This window comes from Rhincodon typus, chromosome 40, assembly GCF_021869965.1.
Source record: "Rhincodon typus isolate 14 chromosome 40, sRhiTyp1.1, whole genome shotgun sequence".
Lineage (NCBI taxonomy): Eukaryota > Metazoa > Chordata > Chondrichthyes > Orectolobiformes > Rhincodontidae > Rhincodon > Rhincodon typus.
In genome coordinates this window covers 7,372,205-7,388,559 of record NC_063371.1, presented here as the reverse complement: position 1 = coordinate 7,388,559, position 16,355 = coordinate 7,372,205, and the positions used below count along the sequence as shown (strand labels likewise).

Genomic DNA, 16,355 nt, shown 5'->3' with positions numbered 1-16,355 from the left:
CAAACAAGTTCAGGGATCCCCGGTTTAACCTGGCCCCACAAGCAGCACTATTACGGCCAGCGAGGCAAGGCGAACAGCCACTCACTTCCCTTGTTCGCATCGACCGCCTCCTGCAGAATGTCAGCCGCTTCCGGGCTTCCCAGTCAGGAAGATCACCATGGCGATGACTGTGCTGGAACTGCTCCTGTTCGCCTGCTGCGTTTTGCCCGGGCTGCACTCATTCGACCTCAACCAGAGACCCATTGTTGGTAAGTCTTGAATATCCAGCCGATAGTCGGCTAACAGCTTCCCTTCGCTGTTCAGATTTTTAAAATTACTTGCTAAGTTCCTCTTTCGCCCACAGTTAGTACGCACATCTCCATTCTTTTTAAGAACTAACTGGAGTTACTCCTGACAGGACCTGTGTTTTTCGTTTGTGTTAGTTCTCTCTCTCCGAGACAGCGTCTTTTCAATGAATTAAAAACAGAAGTTGCTGGAAAAGCTCAGCAGGTCTGGCAGCGTATGTGAAAACAAGATCAGAGTTAACGTCTCGGGTCCGGTGACCCTTCCTCTTTTCTATGGACAGTTTTAGTTGAGAGCGTCACCAAAACGGTTCTCGCTTTGTGTTCTGTCACTGAAGAGGGAGTATGACGAAAAAAGCTGAAACTCAGATTTTCTCAACAAAACGGCCCTAACTTATATGATTGTGGCTATCGGAGGTCTGTTGTGTCAGCTCCAAACCTCCCAGCTGGAATTCTTCTGGGTGATGTCCCAGGTCTGACCATCTTCTGCTGCTTCATCAATGACCTTCTCTCCATTACAAGGTCAGAAGTGGGGATTTTTGCTGATGATTGCTCAGTTGATTTTGATTTTTTTTTGTCACGTGTACTGAAATACAGTGAAAAGCTTTGTTTACAAGCAGTAGGGCAGATCACACCAAGCAAAGGATGTACAGATCAAAAAGACTTACAAGCATACAAGCTACATTGCAGCTTACGTGTTTTGAGGCTAGATTCCATTCAACAGTCTGATAATGGCTGGAAAGGAACTGTTCGTGAATCTGCTTTCTGCCGTGTGTTCAGCCTTCTGTATCTTCTGCCTGACTGAAGATGTTGTAGGAGGTCATTACCAGGGTGGGTTGGGTCTTTGCTGGCCACCTTTCTGCGACAGTGGGCCATGTAAATAGAGTCCATGGATGTAAGGTTGGCTTCTGTGACGGTCTGGGCTGTGCTCACCACCTTCTGTAGTTTCTTACGGTCCTGGGCAGAGCAGTTGCCATACCAGGCCATTATGCACCCGGACAGTATGCTTTCAATGGTGCACCTGTAGACGTTGGTGAGGGACCTTTTGGACATGCCAAATTTCTTGAGCCACCTGAGGAAGAAGAGGCTTGTTGTGCCTCCTTGACTGTTGCATTTACGTGGCAAGTCCAGGACAGGTCGTCAGTTATTGTCACTCCGAGGAACTTGATGCTCTTCTTCAGTTCTGTTGATGTAGATTAGGGCGTGTTCTGCTTTCTTTCTGAAGTCAATGATCAGTTCTTTAGCTTTGCTGATATTGAGAGATAGATTATTTTCATTGCACCACGTCATTTCCTTCTGTATTTTGAGTCGTCGTTGTTACTTATCCGTCCCACTACAGTGGTGTTGTCACTGAACTTGCAGATGGCATTCTTTCAGAATTTGGCAACACAATCGTAGGTGTACAGGGAGTAGAGTCAGGGACTGAAGACACATCCTTTGTGGGGGTGGTCTCCAATGTTGAGTGATATTGTGGAGGAGGTGCAGTTACTTATCTCACTGACTGCGGCCTATGGGTCAGTTAGCTGAGGATCCAGTTGCAGAGGGCGGAGCCGAGACCAAGGTCAAGCAGTTTTGAGATCAGTCTGGAGGAGACAATGGCATTGACTACAGCTCTGCCTTCAATGAGCAGGAGTCTGACGTAGGTGTCTTTATTGTCCAGATGTTCCAGGGATGAGTGCAGGGCGAGGGATATGCCTATGTCGGTGGGCAAACTGTAGGAGACCGAGGCAGGTTGGGAGAATGGAGTTGATGTGGGCCATGACCAGCCTATCGAAGCACTTCATGATTGTTGAAGTCATAGCCACTGGATGGTAGTCATTAACAGACACTTCATGTGTTTTCTTGGGTGTGGGGATGGTGGCCTTCTTGAAGCAGGTGGGGACTTCGGCTTGTAGGAGGAGCTAATGGTCAATACCATGTTCGATTCGTCAGATGCTGAAGCAGGTCACATCCAAATCCAACAAGACCTGGGCACCATTTGTGCCACGTAAGTGCTGGGAAATGACCATCTCCAACAAAACAGACTCACATCATTGTTCCATGACATGCATTGGCATTACTATCACTGAGGCCGCCACTTTTGGTAAGAGGGCTTCTGAGCCTGGGACTCATTGACTTTTTTCTTTTTGTTTTTTTTTGTTCTGTTTATTTTTCTCTTTTTTTTTATTTTACTTAACTCCTGTTGAGGAGCTCGGTCGTGGCAACGGTATTTTGTTACAAAATACATGTGACAATAAATAAAATAAAACCAAATATCAACATCCAAAAGCTGCATTGGACTAGCCATAAAAACTGAGTGACTACAAGAGAAGGTCAGAGGTAAGGAGTCCCATGGCAAGGAACTGATTTCCCGAAACTTGTCCTTCATCTGCAAGTCACAAGTCAGGAGCGTGACAGAACATTCCCCACTTGCCTCTGTGAATGCAGCTCCAAAAAACACTGAAGAAGCTTGACATTGTCCAGGACAAAGCAGCACACTTGACTGCTACCACATTCACAAACATCATCTTGCTTTACCACTGACACATCGTAAAGTATAAGTGAAGGAATGAAGTTGTCAGCTTTAAGAAGTATTAATTGAGTTGGTTGACAGGGAGCTCGTTACAATTGTTAGGCTGGAGTTGTGTTTTTCTTGGTTGAGAGAAAGTATAATTTTAATGTGAGTATTGCAACATTAAAATTTGCAAATGACAAAAGCAGGAAGTGTGAGACAGTGAGGAGAAATCCAAAACTTGAGGATACCATAGAAAAGTAGAATGTAAAAATGCATGATAAATGTATATTTTGTGTTGAAGAGCATGAGTGGAACCATCACCTGAAGACAGAAATTCAGAAGGGTGTGGAGAAAATGGATTTACAAATGCAAATTTATGACAATGGCAACAAGCTGCCTTTAAGGACTTGTACATCTGCACACTGAAGTTGCTTTGCCAGTCTACTTCATTCAAAATCTTACCATTTAGGATGCATTTCTTTCCTGTCACCTTCATTTAAAAACATTTGTTCACAGTTCGAAACATAGAACTGGATATGCCACCTAACTGCACATCACATTCTTTTTTTCTGTAGCTTTCTTGAGCTCTGTGCTTTATCGTTTCGGTAAAGTGATATAGTTGGACTGGAGGTAGTTCACGAAAGGTTCACTGCATTTCTTGGTTGAAGGATTTGAGATGAGAGTTGGACAAATGTTTTCTTGAATCCAGAACAGTAAGAGATCAGTTAACTGAAACAGACACGATTCTGAAGGGGCTTGGCAATGGTTGACACTGAGTAACTGTTTCCATGGGCTGATGATTCTAGAGCATGGGGGTACAGTCTCTGATCAGGGGCCTGATGTTTAGGACTGACTTTAGACCAATATCTTCACCCAAATGGGGTGAACTTTGGACACTGTCTCCTTCAGAAAGTTACAGATTTTCATCATGGAGAATTAAAGCTGACATAGACAGAGTTTTAGTCATTTGGGGAATTCAAGGATACGGGGAGCTGGCAGGAAAATGGAGTTTAGACAGAAAGTCATCAGTGGTCACACTGAATAGTAGACCGGGCACAAGGGATCCTCTAGTCTCCACCTGTTGTTTCTTCTGTTGTGTTCTCTGAATAATCATTTTGCACCATGAGGAATTTATTTTATCTGCATATCTTTATGTCAGATGCTGCCTACAGAACTGTAATGGGAAACTTGTAGATGAAGGGGAAGGGAGAAAGTTTAAAGAGTAAATGACTAACTCTTTCATTGCACAACATTTATCTTGCTTAAATTTGATCTTATTTGCGTCCCTCAGGCATATTGGTCCAGGAAACATTTGATCCAGATCTTCTTCCGTATGGGAAATATTACATTGCTGCACCCTATGTTAAGTATCTGGAGTCGGCTGGCTGCAGAGTGGTACCAGTCAGGTAAAATTCATACTCTTTTATAGCTGTAATGGTGATTATACAGTGCGATCAGGGTAGAATTGGATGAGTCACAGCCCAGTCACCTGGTGGATCAGACCAACCCAACAGCACCTGAAATTCCTTGGAGATGCTATGTTCATTGTAATATTTAATATAGGCATGTTGTAGAGCCAAGGATTATAATTCCTATTTCGTAAATATATGTCTATTCTCAGACTGAGCAATAATAAGGGTACCCCATTCCCTTGAACTAATACAGGGGAAATTGCCATTCTTCACATAAGAATGACTGCATTTAAATATATGCTCCATTAGTTGTGAGGAATTTTAAGAAGCTTTCAAGTTTTCGAAGTGCCATTCATTACTATGCTTTCTGGAAAAGCATTTAATAGACTGAAGCCTGCCGAACACTTCTCTGAATTTAATCACAGGATATGGACATCATTGACAAAGCCAGCCTTTATTGCCCATCCCTACTTGTCCTCAAAATGCAATTGAGAGCTACCTTCTTGAATACAACTCTGAACTACCAGGTTGTTTCAGACGGCAGCAAACAGTCAACCACACGGTTGTATGTTTGTCATATGTAGACCAGACTGCATAAAGAGATCATATTTCTTTCCCAAAAGGACCTTTGTAAGTTTTTAAGACACCATTGCTTTAGCTTCATTATTGCAGATCCTGATTTCCAGGTTAATTGAGATGAGTCTCTTGTTGCCATACTGGGATATGAACTTATGTCTTTGGATCATTCATCTGGACCTCTGGTCCAGTATTTACCTTTGAACTTTCCTATACGTTAGTAAAGAAACAATATGCTCACGAGCTCATGCCTTCAGAAAAGGGAGAAAAAGGCAAAACTGTGTATTTCAGCAATAAGTATAATTTTAGCAGATGTTTAGTATTGCAAGTCTAAGACATGGGATGCTGTCATTGTAAAATTGGAGATGTGGGGTCAGACAGATGCTTTTGTGTCAGCTTTCAAATATTCAAACTGAAATGCATTTTGTTTGGTTTTAAATGCAGGTTGAATTTGACAAATGACGAATATGAAAAGATTTTTTATTCAATCAATGGGTAAGTAAATAACAATTTGAACTGGTTACAAGTGTTGAGGCTGACAGATATGGACTGCTGGATTTAATTTGAGGACAGAGACTGCCATTGTGTCAATTAGTTATGACCTAAATCATCACCAAAGAAGTTCCTATGCCTTCATTTTTCTGTAATCCACAATCTGTCATTAACAACTTCAGTTATGTTTTGGTACAATAAGCTTGCAATCACACTGTAATCCATTACAATTCTGAGCCGTTTTCTGTGTTTTTGTTTCCCTCCTTTGAACAGATAGTCATCGTCATGGTAAAACCTTTGAATTTACAAAGCAGAAAGTCTGTGCTGTTAGTCCTCTGCAGTAAAGTGCTTCATATGGCATCTGTGCCCAAGGTTAGCGAAAGAAAAATAACTTCAAAGATACTGTACTGTCAGTCACTGTCAAGTCTCAGACCTACTTTCATATGCAGTACAGAACTGGCTGTTTCACCTTCATCCAAGTCTCTATTCCATTTACCTAACTTGAGCTTTCAGCATATTTTCTCTTTTCTCTTGTGACTAAGCTGGTTCCTTTTGGTAAATGTCTAAGATATGACTGTCTGTGCGAGTCCACATTTGAACCACTCTGAGTGGAGACATTTCTCTTCGTTTACCTATTAGATATAGTGGTAGTTATCTTTGTTTATCAGCATTTGTGGCTTTAAACTATGGATTCTTCCCATATCAGTTGTGGGATTAGTATTGAGTAGGACACCTGAAGTGATCTGTTTTGCTTTAAGGTTATGGCTCGGAGTCTTTTATACCTATTTTGAGTGGAGGGCTAGAACTCGGTTTAATGTCTCATCCAGTCAGTATTCCTTCAGCATTGCACTGGAATGTTAATCCAGAATATGTGCTAAAGTCTCTGGTGAAATCGACCTTAAACCTAGAAGCTTCTGACTCCAGACGTGAGAGTTACGCCTAATAACCATGGCTCACGCTCAAATTCATATTTCTGTGAATATCTACATTTAATTTTATAAATCTTATTACTCTGAGAAGTAAGAACACCCAGCCTCAAACACATCCATAGAATTGTACCATGTAAAGGGATGGACATTGCTCCTCAACAATTTTCATTGAAAAAGGAAACAAATGTTGCATCACCCATTTCCCCCTTTGCTTTCTCCAGCATTCTCTTTCCTGGTGGATCATCTGATGTGAAGACATCTGTCTTTGCCAAAGTTGCAAAAACATTTTACAACTTTGCATTAAAGGTAGGTCTAAACAGCATGTCCTTTTACTGAAGTAAAGCCTTCACCAAATGATGGCGGATTTGTCCACTGCTCCAACCCTTCCTATTGTGAATTACTATCATGCTTCACCATGCTTTCCCCAGCTGTTAGCCTGCTGATGAAGTCTATCATGAGGATGTTGTCACAGTAATTGGTTTTGTTTGGTGTGGCAAGATGCAGCAAGTTGCTTCATTTTAATCTGGTCCTGCTTTCTGGAGCAAAAGTAGAAGTTGCTGGAAAAGCTCAGCAGGTCTGGCGGCATCTGTGAAGAGAAATCAGAGTTAACGTTTTGAGTCCAGTGACCCTTCCTCAGAATTGACAGTAGCTAGGAAATTGTTGGTTTATATGCAGAAGATATGGTGGTGGGAGGGTTTAAGGAGTAGACGATAGGTAGGGATAGAGCCCAAAGAGAGAAAAGAACAGTAGGACAGACAAAAGTGGACAGATAACGGAGTGGATAACGATCTGGTCAGGAAAGTGAATAGTTGTTAATGAAGACTGTTAGTGGCTGACAATGGGTTGTATGTAATAGCAGACTGTGGTCACAAGCCCTAGTGTGTGGGGTTGGGAGCTAGAACATGGGAGAGTTGAGTCCAGAGGGCTACAGCCTCCCCAAGCGGAAAATGAGGTGTTCTTCTTCCAGCTTGCACTGAGCTTTGCTGGAACACTGCAACAAGCCTGCGACAAAGATGTTGGCCAGGAACCAACATCTGGAAGCTCAGGGTCTCTTTTGCGGGCAGAACGCAGATGTTCCGCAAAGCGGTCACCCAGTCTACGCTTTGTTTCCTCAATGTAGAGGAGACCACATTGTGAGCAGTGAATGCAGGAGACGAGTTTGTGTGAAATGCAGGTGAAGTGCTGCTTCACTTGGAAGGTATGTTTGGGCCCTGGGATACTGACGAGGGAGAAGGTAAATGGGCAAGTGTTCACCTTTGGTTGCAGCGAAAAGTGCCATGGGGCTGTGGGGGCGTGGTTGGGCATGAAGGAAGAGTGGACCCAGGGTATCCTCAAGGGAATAGTCCCTGAGGAAGGCAGACGATGGAGGGGAGGGGAATATGTGTCTTGTGGTGGTTTCTCGCTGGAAGTGGTGGAAATGATGGCTGATGATCATTTGGATGTGGATGCTGGTAAGGACAAGGGGGACCCTTTTGCTGTTGCAGGAGGGAAGAGAGGAGTGAGGGCAGAAGTGCAGGAGATGGGTCGAACCCAGTTGAGAGCCCTGTCGACAACAGCGCTGGGGAATCCTTGGTTGAGGAAGAAGGTGGACATTTTGGAGGCTGTCTTGTTGAAGTTGGCTTCATGGAAACAGATGTAACAAAGACTGACGAACTGACAGAATGGAAGGAGTCTTTACATGAAGCAGGGTACAAAAATATATAGTCCAGGTAGCTGTCAGGGTCATGGGTTTATTGTGGATTTAGTGGCCAATCTATCCCTAGAAATAGAAGCAGAGATGTCAAGGAAGGGAGGAGTCAGATATAGACCAGGTGAAAGTAAGGGCGGGGTGAAAAGTGGAACATAATCGATGAACTTTTCTAATTCTGGATGAAACAGAAAAAGCACCGATGATACCATTGATATATCTGAGAAAGAGTTGTGGGTGGGGGCCGGAATAGGACTGGAACTAGGAATATTCCATGTACCCCACGAAGAGACAGGCATAAATGGGGCCATGTGCGACCATGTGGCCACCCCCTGACCTGAAGAAAATGAGAGGAGTTAAAAGAGAAATTGTTGAGGGTGAGGACGAGCCCAGCCAAGCGGAGGAGGGTGGTGGTGAGTGAGGACAATTCAGGCTTTTGCTCCTGGAAGAAGGAGAGAGCCCCGTGACCATCCTGGTGAGGGATGGACATGTAAAGTGATTGCACGACCATGGTAAAAAGAAGACGGTTTGGAGGCTGCAAATTGGAAATTCCAAAACTGGCATAAAGCATCAAAGGAATCATGGATGTAAGTGGGCAGGTACTGGACCAGGGGAGAAAAGATCGAGTCAAGGTAGGAAGCGATGAGTTCTTTGGGGAAGGAGGAGGCAGAAACAATGGGTCTGCCCGGGCAGTCCAATTTGTGGATTTTTGGAAGGAGGTAGAAGAGAGCTCTGCGGGGCTGGGGCACTATTGACTTGGAGGTATGGAGGTAAGATCACCAGATGAAATGAGGTCAGTGACCGTATCTGATGCAATGACTTGATGTTCCATGCTTTCTGGAGAATTCTAGAGTCTTAATCTGCTGTCCTGAGAACAACAGTTTATCAGTAGATATTATTTTTAAGAAAAAAAGACACTAAAAAAAGACACACAAGTGGAACTGGAAAATAGAACAAAATATTTGAGCACAAGTACATTTGAAGGAGTATCCAAAGAGAGGAATAAGGGGTAGAGTGCGAAGAAGTTCAGGTCAGCAACTCAGAGCATGGGGCCAAGGCATCCGACAATATGGCCACCACTATTGGAGCAATTAAAATCACAGTGCCCAAGAGGTCAGAATTCGAGAAATGCAGAGATTTTGGAGAGTTACAGAGCTAGAGTAGATTGAAGGAAAGGATGAATGAGGATTAAAGTGACTTTCCTCCACTGGTTTCCAGTACAAGTAAGTGAGCACAGAGATGATAGACAAATGGAATTTGTTGTTAGGACAGCAGTAACAGAGTTTAAGATGAATTTAAGTTATTGGAGGGCTATTTAGCAGTCTGTGTGAATAGTCCAATGGTGGCATGGATGATACTGTTTGATGCTGTTTCAATGTTATTACTGCAGGCATTTGATGCTGGTGATTATTTTCCAATATGGGGAACCTGCCTTGGAATGCAGTTGCTGACCGTGCTTACTGCTGGAAAGAACTTACTGATAAATACTGACACAGAAAACATTGCTCTCCCACTTAACCTGACTAATGGTAGGAGCACTTTCTGATACAGTATTATGACTTGGGGATTACAATGTAAAGAGGATTTCCTGGTGTTGTGTTGCAATACGAATTTAAATGGGTTTATGTCAGATGCACAACACTGGTACAGCACAACTTAGTTTCTTGTCTGCATGCTAAGCAAGTTGAGAGAGGCTCATTCAAACTATTCAACTTGGAACATTTCGTAAGATGCTCACTGTAAATTCGAAGATTACAATTTGAGCTAGTTCACGATTTGAGTTATTATCTTGGCTGACTTACGTAAACAGTGGAGAGGAATTGTTCCATTGTTAGAGGTGCTGTCTTTCAGATGACATGTTAAATACACTATTTGAAAAAGAACAATACTCCCTCTTTAACTTGCATATCAAAGGATGTGAGCTAGTACTCTTCTGATGGTTAACTATGGGTTTTGGCAGATGGCAGCATTTAACTACAGAAGAACAGTCAGTACGTTTTGAAAAAAATTGTGATGTTCTTTGAGATTTTATATGCAGTAAGGTATTGCACAAAAAAAAGCATTATAGTAAAGATTGAGTTAAACAGTGAGAGAAATGTTAGTTAACTGAGTTACTAATGTGAATGGAGAGTCCCATGCCAATGAGATTTAAGGATTTTGGTCTGCATGGATAATGAAGGATAGATCATAATTTTGGCTGCTGTTCATATCAAGTGCATGACAGTATGGGACCCTTTCCACAGACAGCACCTGGCTGAGTTCAGCAAATTTGTTCTTTTCGGATAGTATTCAAAGGGATGTTGGGTCAGGAGTATCCAATCGAACAGTTAAAATGTGGTAGACAAACAGCAGGCTGGAAGAACGCAGCAAGCCAGGCAGCATCAGGAGGAAAGGACAAGTCAACGTTTCAGGTATTGTCCTTCTTGAGGACTGGATGTGGGGATAGGAGAAGCTGCAGATAAAGAGAGATGGGGGGTGAGAGGTGGAATGATGGTGATAGGTGGACACCGGAAGTAGGTATGACCTGGTTGTCGATGGGAGGGATGAATCCAGTTGGGAGCTAGAAGGGATGGTTCGGAGGTGGAATGGAAGGGAGGAGGCAGAGCTGGAAAGGGAGTCGGGGATGGGTGGGAAGGATATTTGAAATTAGAGAACTCCATGTTGAGTCTTCCTGGCTGTAGGGTGCCTAGGTGGAAGATAAGGTATCGTTCCTCAAATTTGCGTTCCAAGTCACTGCAACACTGGAGGAGGCCAAGGATGGACATATCGGTGTGGGAATTGAGTGGAGGGGGTGCAGTTGATATGGGCCGTGACTGGGAGGTTAGGCTGGCCGTTAAGGGCTGGGCAAAGATGCTCAGTGAAACAGTCACCTAGTCAACGTTTGGTCTTACTGATGTAGAGAAGATCACATCAGGAGCTCTGGATGCATGAGGCTAGGTGGAGGAGATGCAGGTGAAGTTCTGTCTCAGCTGGAAGGACTGTTTAGGGCTCTGAATGGAGGTGAGGGAGGTGGTATGTGGGCAGGTGTTGCATCTTTTACATTTACAAGGGAAGGTACCGGGTAGGGGGGAGTGGTGCGATCTAAGGATTAGCGAAGGGAATGGTCCTTGCGGAAGCAGAGAGAGTTGGGAGCAGAAAATGTTCTGGGTGGTGGGGTCTCTTTGGAGTTAATGGAAGTAGTTTAAGTATGATGCTTTGGATGGGGAGGCTGGTTGGGTGGAAAGTGAGGGCAAGGGGGACCCTATCTTTATTAGGTTTGGAGGGAGGGGCTGGTTTAGAGCTGTGGAGTGGGAATGGAGGAGGTGCAGTGGAGGGCTGTCTGGATGACAGGTGGGGGGAAAGAACGTTGTTTGAAAAAGAAGGATATCCAGGATGGTTGGGAGTGGAATGTCTCCTCGTCAGAGGAATTGGGACAATAGGATGGAGTATTTGCAGGAAACAGGGTAGGAGGAAGTGCAGTCTAGGTAGCTATGGGAGTCAATGGGTTTATAGTCAATGTCGGGCTGTAAACTATTGCCGGAAATGGAAACTGAGGTCAAGAAGGGGTAGGGAGGTGTCTGAGATAGACGAAGTGAATCTAAGGCCGGGGTGGACGTTGTTAGCGAAATCATAACTTCTCCAGTTCTCCCTGGGTGCAGGATGCAGCACCAACTCTGTCATCGATGTAACGGTGAAAGAGTTTGGGAACAGTAACAGTGTACAAACTGAAGAGGGACTGTTCGATGTGACTGACGAAGAGGCACGTGTAGCTGGGGCCCATGGGAATGCCGTGGGAACCCTTTTTGGATTTAGAGAAAATTTGAAGAATTGAAGGAAAAGTTATTGAGGGTGAGGACTAGTTTGGTGAGGTGGAGGGGGGATCTGTTGGAGAGCGAAAAACTGAGGGCCTCTGGGCCGTCCTTGTGGGGTATGGACATGTATGGTGATTGCATGTCCATAGGGCCTATTTTTCAATTCACACTGTAATTGTGCAAATATTTTCCTTGAATCAAAAGTTTCTCTGCAATCAGAGATGGATTTCTGATTTGAATTTCACCAGATATTTTATTTTTAAACTGCATTTTTCTCTGTCTCTTCCTCCCAGCTGCAGAATTTAGTGAAATGTTTCAGAAATTTCCTTCAGATGTGTACAGGGCTTTATCCCATGAACCGCTGACTGGAAACTTCCATCATTTTTCTCTTTCTGTGAAGGTAATACTTGAAAAGAGGAGGATGCAATCATGTGAGTGTGTTACGAACTAGATGGAACACAGTGGTTGTTCGACTTGTGTAGTTATGGATGAGAATGATCATTCAGCCCACTTTCAACTTATTCATCCGTAAAGACCGAAAACTTATGTGGTTTATCACTTGACTTACACTGATTTGATGTATTTTGGCAGGATTTTCTACGAGATGAGGAACTAAGGAAATTTTATTCAATTCTGTCCACTAATTATGACAGAAAGGGTGTGGAGTTTGTGTCTACGATGGAGGGTAGGTTGAACAGTGTAACTGCTATTATATAACAAACATAACTGGCAGGGGCATTTGTGACAAAGAGCACTTCTTGTTCTTTAAACCTGTATTTACAGATGAATACGCCATTATCCAAACATGTTATCCATAAGCACACTGTTCAGATCATTGTGGCAATCCTATGTTTTCCATCCCTTGCTCTGTGTAAATGCTAAGCTCATTTTGCCATCATGTTTTGGTTATTTGACCTTGACATATTTCTCTTCAGTTTATTTAATCAAACTTTTGAAGTTCATTTTGCATCTTCTTTACAGTCTTGGCAAAGCTTTGGTGGGAGAAAAGTATCCAAGATATTGTTCATTTTATGCCAAGTTTCTTTCATTTTTAGAAACAATAATGTCCTCGGCCTCTGTGGAAAACTTGTGTCTTGTCTTGTTTTTGTGTTGTTTGTTGAAAAAATTTTGCAACTTGGCTGATTGACTTCATTGTTTGGGGTCAGAGGTAACATCAGGTTTCAAATTTTACATTTTTTTGTTCTCAGTAACCAAGAACTAAGATAGTTTTTTGTATTATTTAGTGATTCCTTCCTTCTCCAAACTTGCGCCCCTTTATTCAAGTCATCAGTTGGGCTGATCATGGGTTTTGAATTGAGAAAAAAACAAGTTATCTAAATCTATTGAGTGTCCTGATCTTGGCACAATGAAACAAATTCCATCTCATGTTTACAAAAGTAGCTCAAGCTCATCTTTCCATGATTACAAATGAATGAGGGTGAGTTCTGCATAGACTGTGACCTATGAGTCATAGAGATGTACAGCATGGAAATAGACCCTTCGGTCCAACTTGTCCATGCCGATCAGATAAACTGAATTACTCTGGTCCCATTTGCCAGCATTTGACCCGAATCGCTCTCAACCCTTCCTATTCATATATCCATCTGGATGGGTTTTAAATGTTGTAATTGTACCAGCCTGCACCATTACCTCTGGCAGCTCATTCTGTACACAGACCATATTCTGCATGAAAACGTTGCCCTTGAGGTCCCTTTTAAATCTTTCCCCTCTCACCTTAAACCTCTGCCCATTTTGGACTGGCGAAAAGACCATGGCTATTCACCCTATGCATGCCCCTCATGATTTTATTAGCCTCTATAATGTCACCCCTCAGTCTACAATGCTCCAGGGAAAATAGCCCCAGCCTATTCAGCCTCTTCATATAGCTCAAACCTTCTAAAACTGACAACATCTTTGCAAATCTTTTCTGAACCTTTCCAAATTTCACAACATCCTTCATATAGCATGGAGAGCAGCATTGATGGCAGTATTCTACAGTGGCCTAACCAATGTCTGGTTCAGCTGCAAACATAACTCTCAACTCCTATACTGAATACACTGACCAATAAAAGCAAGCTATCATTCTCGAGTGTTTGTATGATCTTTCCAAGTTTATACTGTCATGTTCTTGGTTTCAAAGTTCTGATTTCAATTCACAACAGAACAGATTAAAGTGGCTAAGCATTGTTAATGCCTATTCAACAGTTTGGAGGTTTGACAAGTATTCCCCACTTTGTTACAATTGTATTTGTGATTGTTTTGGACATCCTCTTCATCCCACCAAATGCTATGCATTGAAAAATCCCAAAAACCACAGCTACAAATCCAGTTCGCTATATCGCCAGAATAAAAATAAATCACCAGAATACCTGGGTAAGAATTGCCTCCTGTGATACCCATCAGATCAGATTGAACTATGAGTTAGACCAGTGAATTCATGGCTGGTTTGCTCGCAGCAGCTACAGTCAAGCTATTAAAATAATTGTTAATCTCCTTGCAGTACATTTGAATCTTAAGATGTTTGCCATCAAACAAATGCCTTGTTGAGAATTGGAAGATGCTTCTTGGTTTTAGTGGACAAAATAACAACTGGTCTTGTCAAACGATATTCAGAGTTAGCTAGAACTTCCACCGTGAGGGATGATTTTTTTTTTTACTTCATGATTTCAACACAGATGATATTTCCGTGGGTACAGGCAAACTGTGCAGTTGCAGGTGAATTCAATGCCTGGAGTCATTTCCAGGCACGAGAATCAATGTTGACTCCGTCTAAATGTCAACCAATTCTGCCAATCTGATCCCAGCCATGCAAGCCCTTTGATTTTGCTTGATCCAATCAGCTTCCAAATCAGTACATATTTCACCTTCTGAGTGAAAGATGTGATGTATCTTAGCAGTATTACCAAGTGGGAGTTTCAAACAGAAATTTAGCTGAAGGGGAAAGAAGCTCTTGCTAGGTTGGGAGAAATGTTGTCCCACATTTCAGTTCCTTGAACAGTTAAAAAGCTATTGGACACTAGTGTAACTCTCTATGTAACTGTGCCTATGCAGGGCCATGCAGCATGCGAGAAATTACAACAGAGGCCACTCATGAGTCACCTCATTTAAGACTGATCACAAAAACTGTCAAAGATCCCTCATTTTTCTGTTGTGTTTTCATGCTAACCCTTTAAGACATTCTTTCTCTGATGATTCATAAATGCTTATGCATTTCTGGCTACTCTCTGGGTCCACATTTCCTGCAGAAAATGATTGACGTTTTGTTTCCTCCTTTTTAAATGCATTTATCATTTGATGCCAGTAGATCAATCGCCAATAATGAACAACCTGTGTTAAAGACTTGTGGGATGAGGGAAATAACTCATAAGTTCCATCTGGTTTCACATAGGTATTTTTTTGTTGAATTTGTAATTAGTATCTTCGATTTGTTACTGCAGGTATTCGATATCCTTTCTATGGGGTCCAGTGGCATCCAGAGGTTAATCGATTTCAGTGGCAGCAGCATTTTGCTTTCCCACATTCTCCGAATGCTGTTGAAGTCTCCTATCTCCTGTCTGACTTTTTTGTAAATGAAGGTATTTATTTGTGGTCAAGGCAAAGAAGGGGGCACAATCACCTGGTGCATAAGAAAAAAGTTTTGCCTCTTGTTGCTTTTTATTCTTTAGCCGGTCACGTTAAATTTACGTCCTCTGGTTCTCAACCCTCCTTTAATGAGTACTATTTATAAGAGGGTGATCGATGAAGCGTTGAAAAATCAGATGAACCCAATTGCACATGTCCTGAGAATTTTGAGGCAGATGTCAGAAGAATTAACACATTGATACAGCCCTAAAACCTGGACAGGGAATCTTCCCTTCTACCACATTGTAACCAGGTGTGTTATCCATCTGGAATTGCATTCTGCATAACTTTTATCATAGTGTAAGGCACTGTATTCCGCCTGTGATTCGATTGGACAAACTAAAGGCTTTCAGCAAAATATACTTTATTCTTAGACTACAGTTAAAGTAAAGATAAAAAAGGAATTGGCACAACTTTAACTATTGAAATAATCAACAAAATAATATATTATTTAATTACTACTAATCAACTGTTCCAATATAGCAGCATTCTATAAACACACCCTTGGCAAAGGCAAATTCAGCAAAACAGATTCACTCACGTGCTGTCTCTCGTTTGGGAGAAAGGAACCCCAAAGGAATTAAACTAGCAGCAGAGAGAGATCTCAAGTTTTTTTGCTCCAGCAGAGAGAGTGCTGTTTTGAGCAACTTCAAATCCAAAAACCCCAACTTGTTTAACTGAAAGCAAAACTAAAACCCTGGGTCTCTGTAAGCCAAACTCCATCCCTTGATGATTCTTCTGTCTAAATTGAAAAAAAAACACCCAAAGCTATTTACTCTGCTTTTCATGGAGCAGACTGTTGACACCAGGTTAACAACACAGAGATAGTAGGAACTGCCAATGCTGGAGAATCTGAGATAACAAGGTGTAGAGCTGGATGAACACAACAGGCCAAGCAGCATCAGAGGAGCAGGAAAGCTGACGTTTCGGGTCTGGACCTTTCTTCAGAAAAAGGTTAACAACACACCTCTTCAAGAGAAATGGGACAAAACAAATCACTCTTAAAGACACGTATTGTCATACAAAATTCCCAGTAGCTTAGGTCAGGGAGGAAATAAGTTGGCCATGCAGA

At 42.4% G+C, this 16,355-nt stretch overlaps 1 protein-coding gene across 6 annotated transcripts in view; it reads left to right on the top strand.

Moving 5' to 3' along the window:
- The window catches only part of LOC109938117 (gamma-glutamyl hydrolase), a 40,140-nt gene that overhangs the window by 20,849 nt on the left and 2,936 nt on the right, over positions 1-16,355 (top strand). For 4 of the 6 annotated variants that reach the window (XR_007265817.1, XR_007265819.1, XR_007265818.1 and 1 more), the window contains exons 1-8: positions 128-248; positions 4,067-4,181; positions 5,208-5,258; positions 6,406-6,490; positions 9,262-9,400; positions 11,956-12,062; positions 12,254-12,347; positions 15,100-15,237. Coding sequence is in view for 3 of the 6 variants with exons in the window: in XM_020536582.2 (XP_020392171.1) it covers positions 158-248; positions 4,067-4,181; positions 5,208-5,258; positions 6,406-6,490; positions 9,262-9,400; positions 11,956-12,062; positions 12,254-12,347; positions 15,100-15,237 (820 nt within the window). In the remaining 3 variants the exon portion in view is untranslated. Of the gene's footprint in view, positions 1-127; positions 249-4,066; positions 4,182-5,207; positions 5,259-6,405; positions 6,491-9,261; positions 9,401-11,955; positions 12,063-12,253; positions 12,348-15,099; positions 15,238-16,355 lie in introns of those variants that run through there. The other 2 variants (XM_048618530.1, XM_048618529.1) reach the window with 1 other exon arrangement.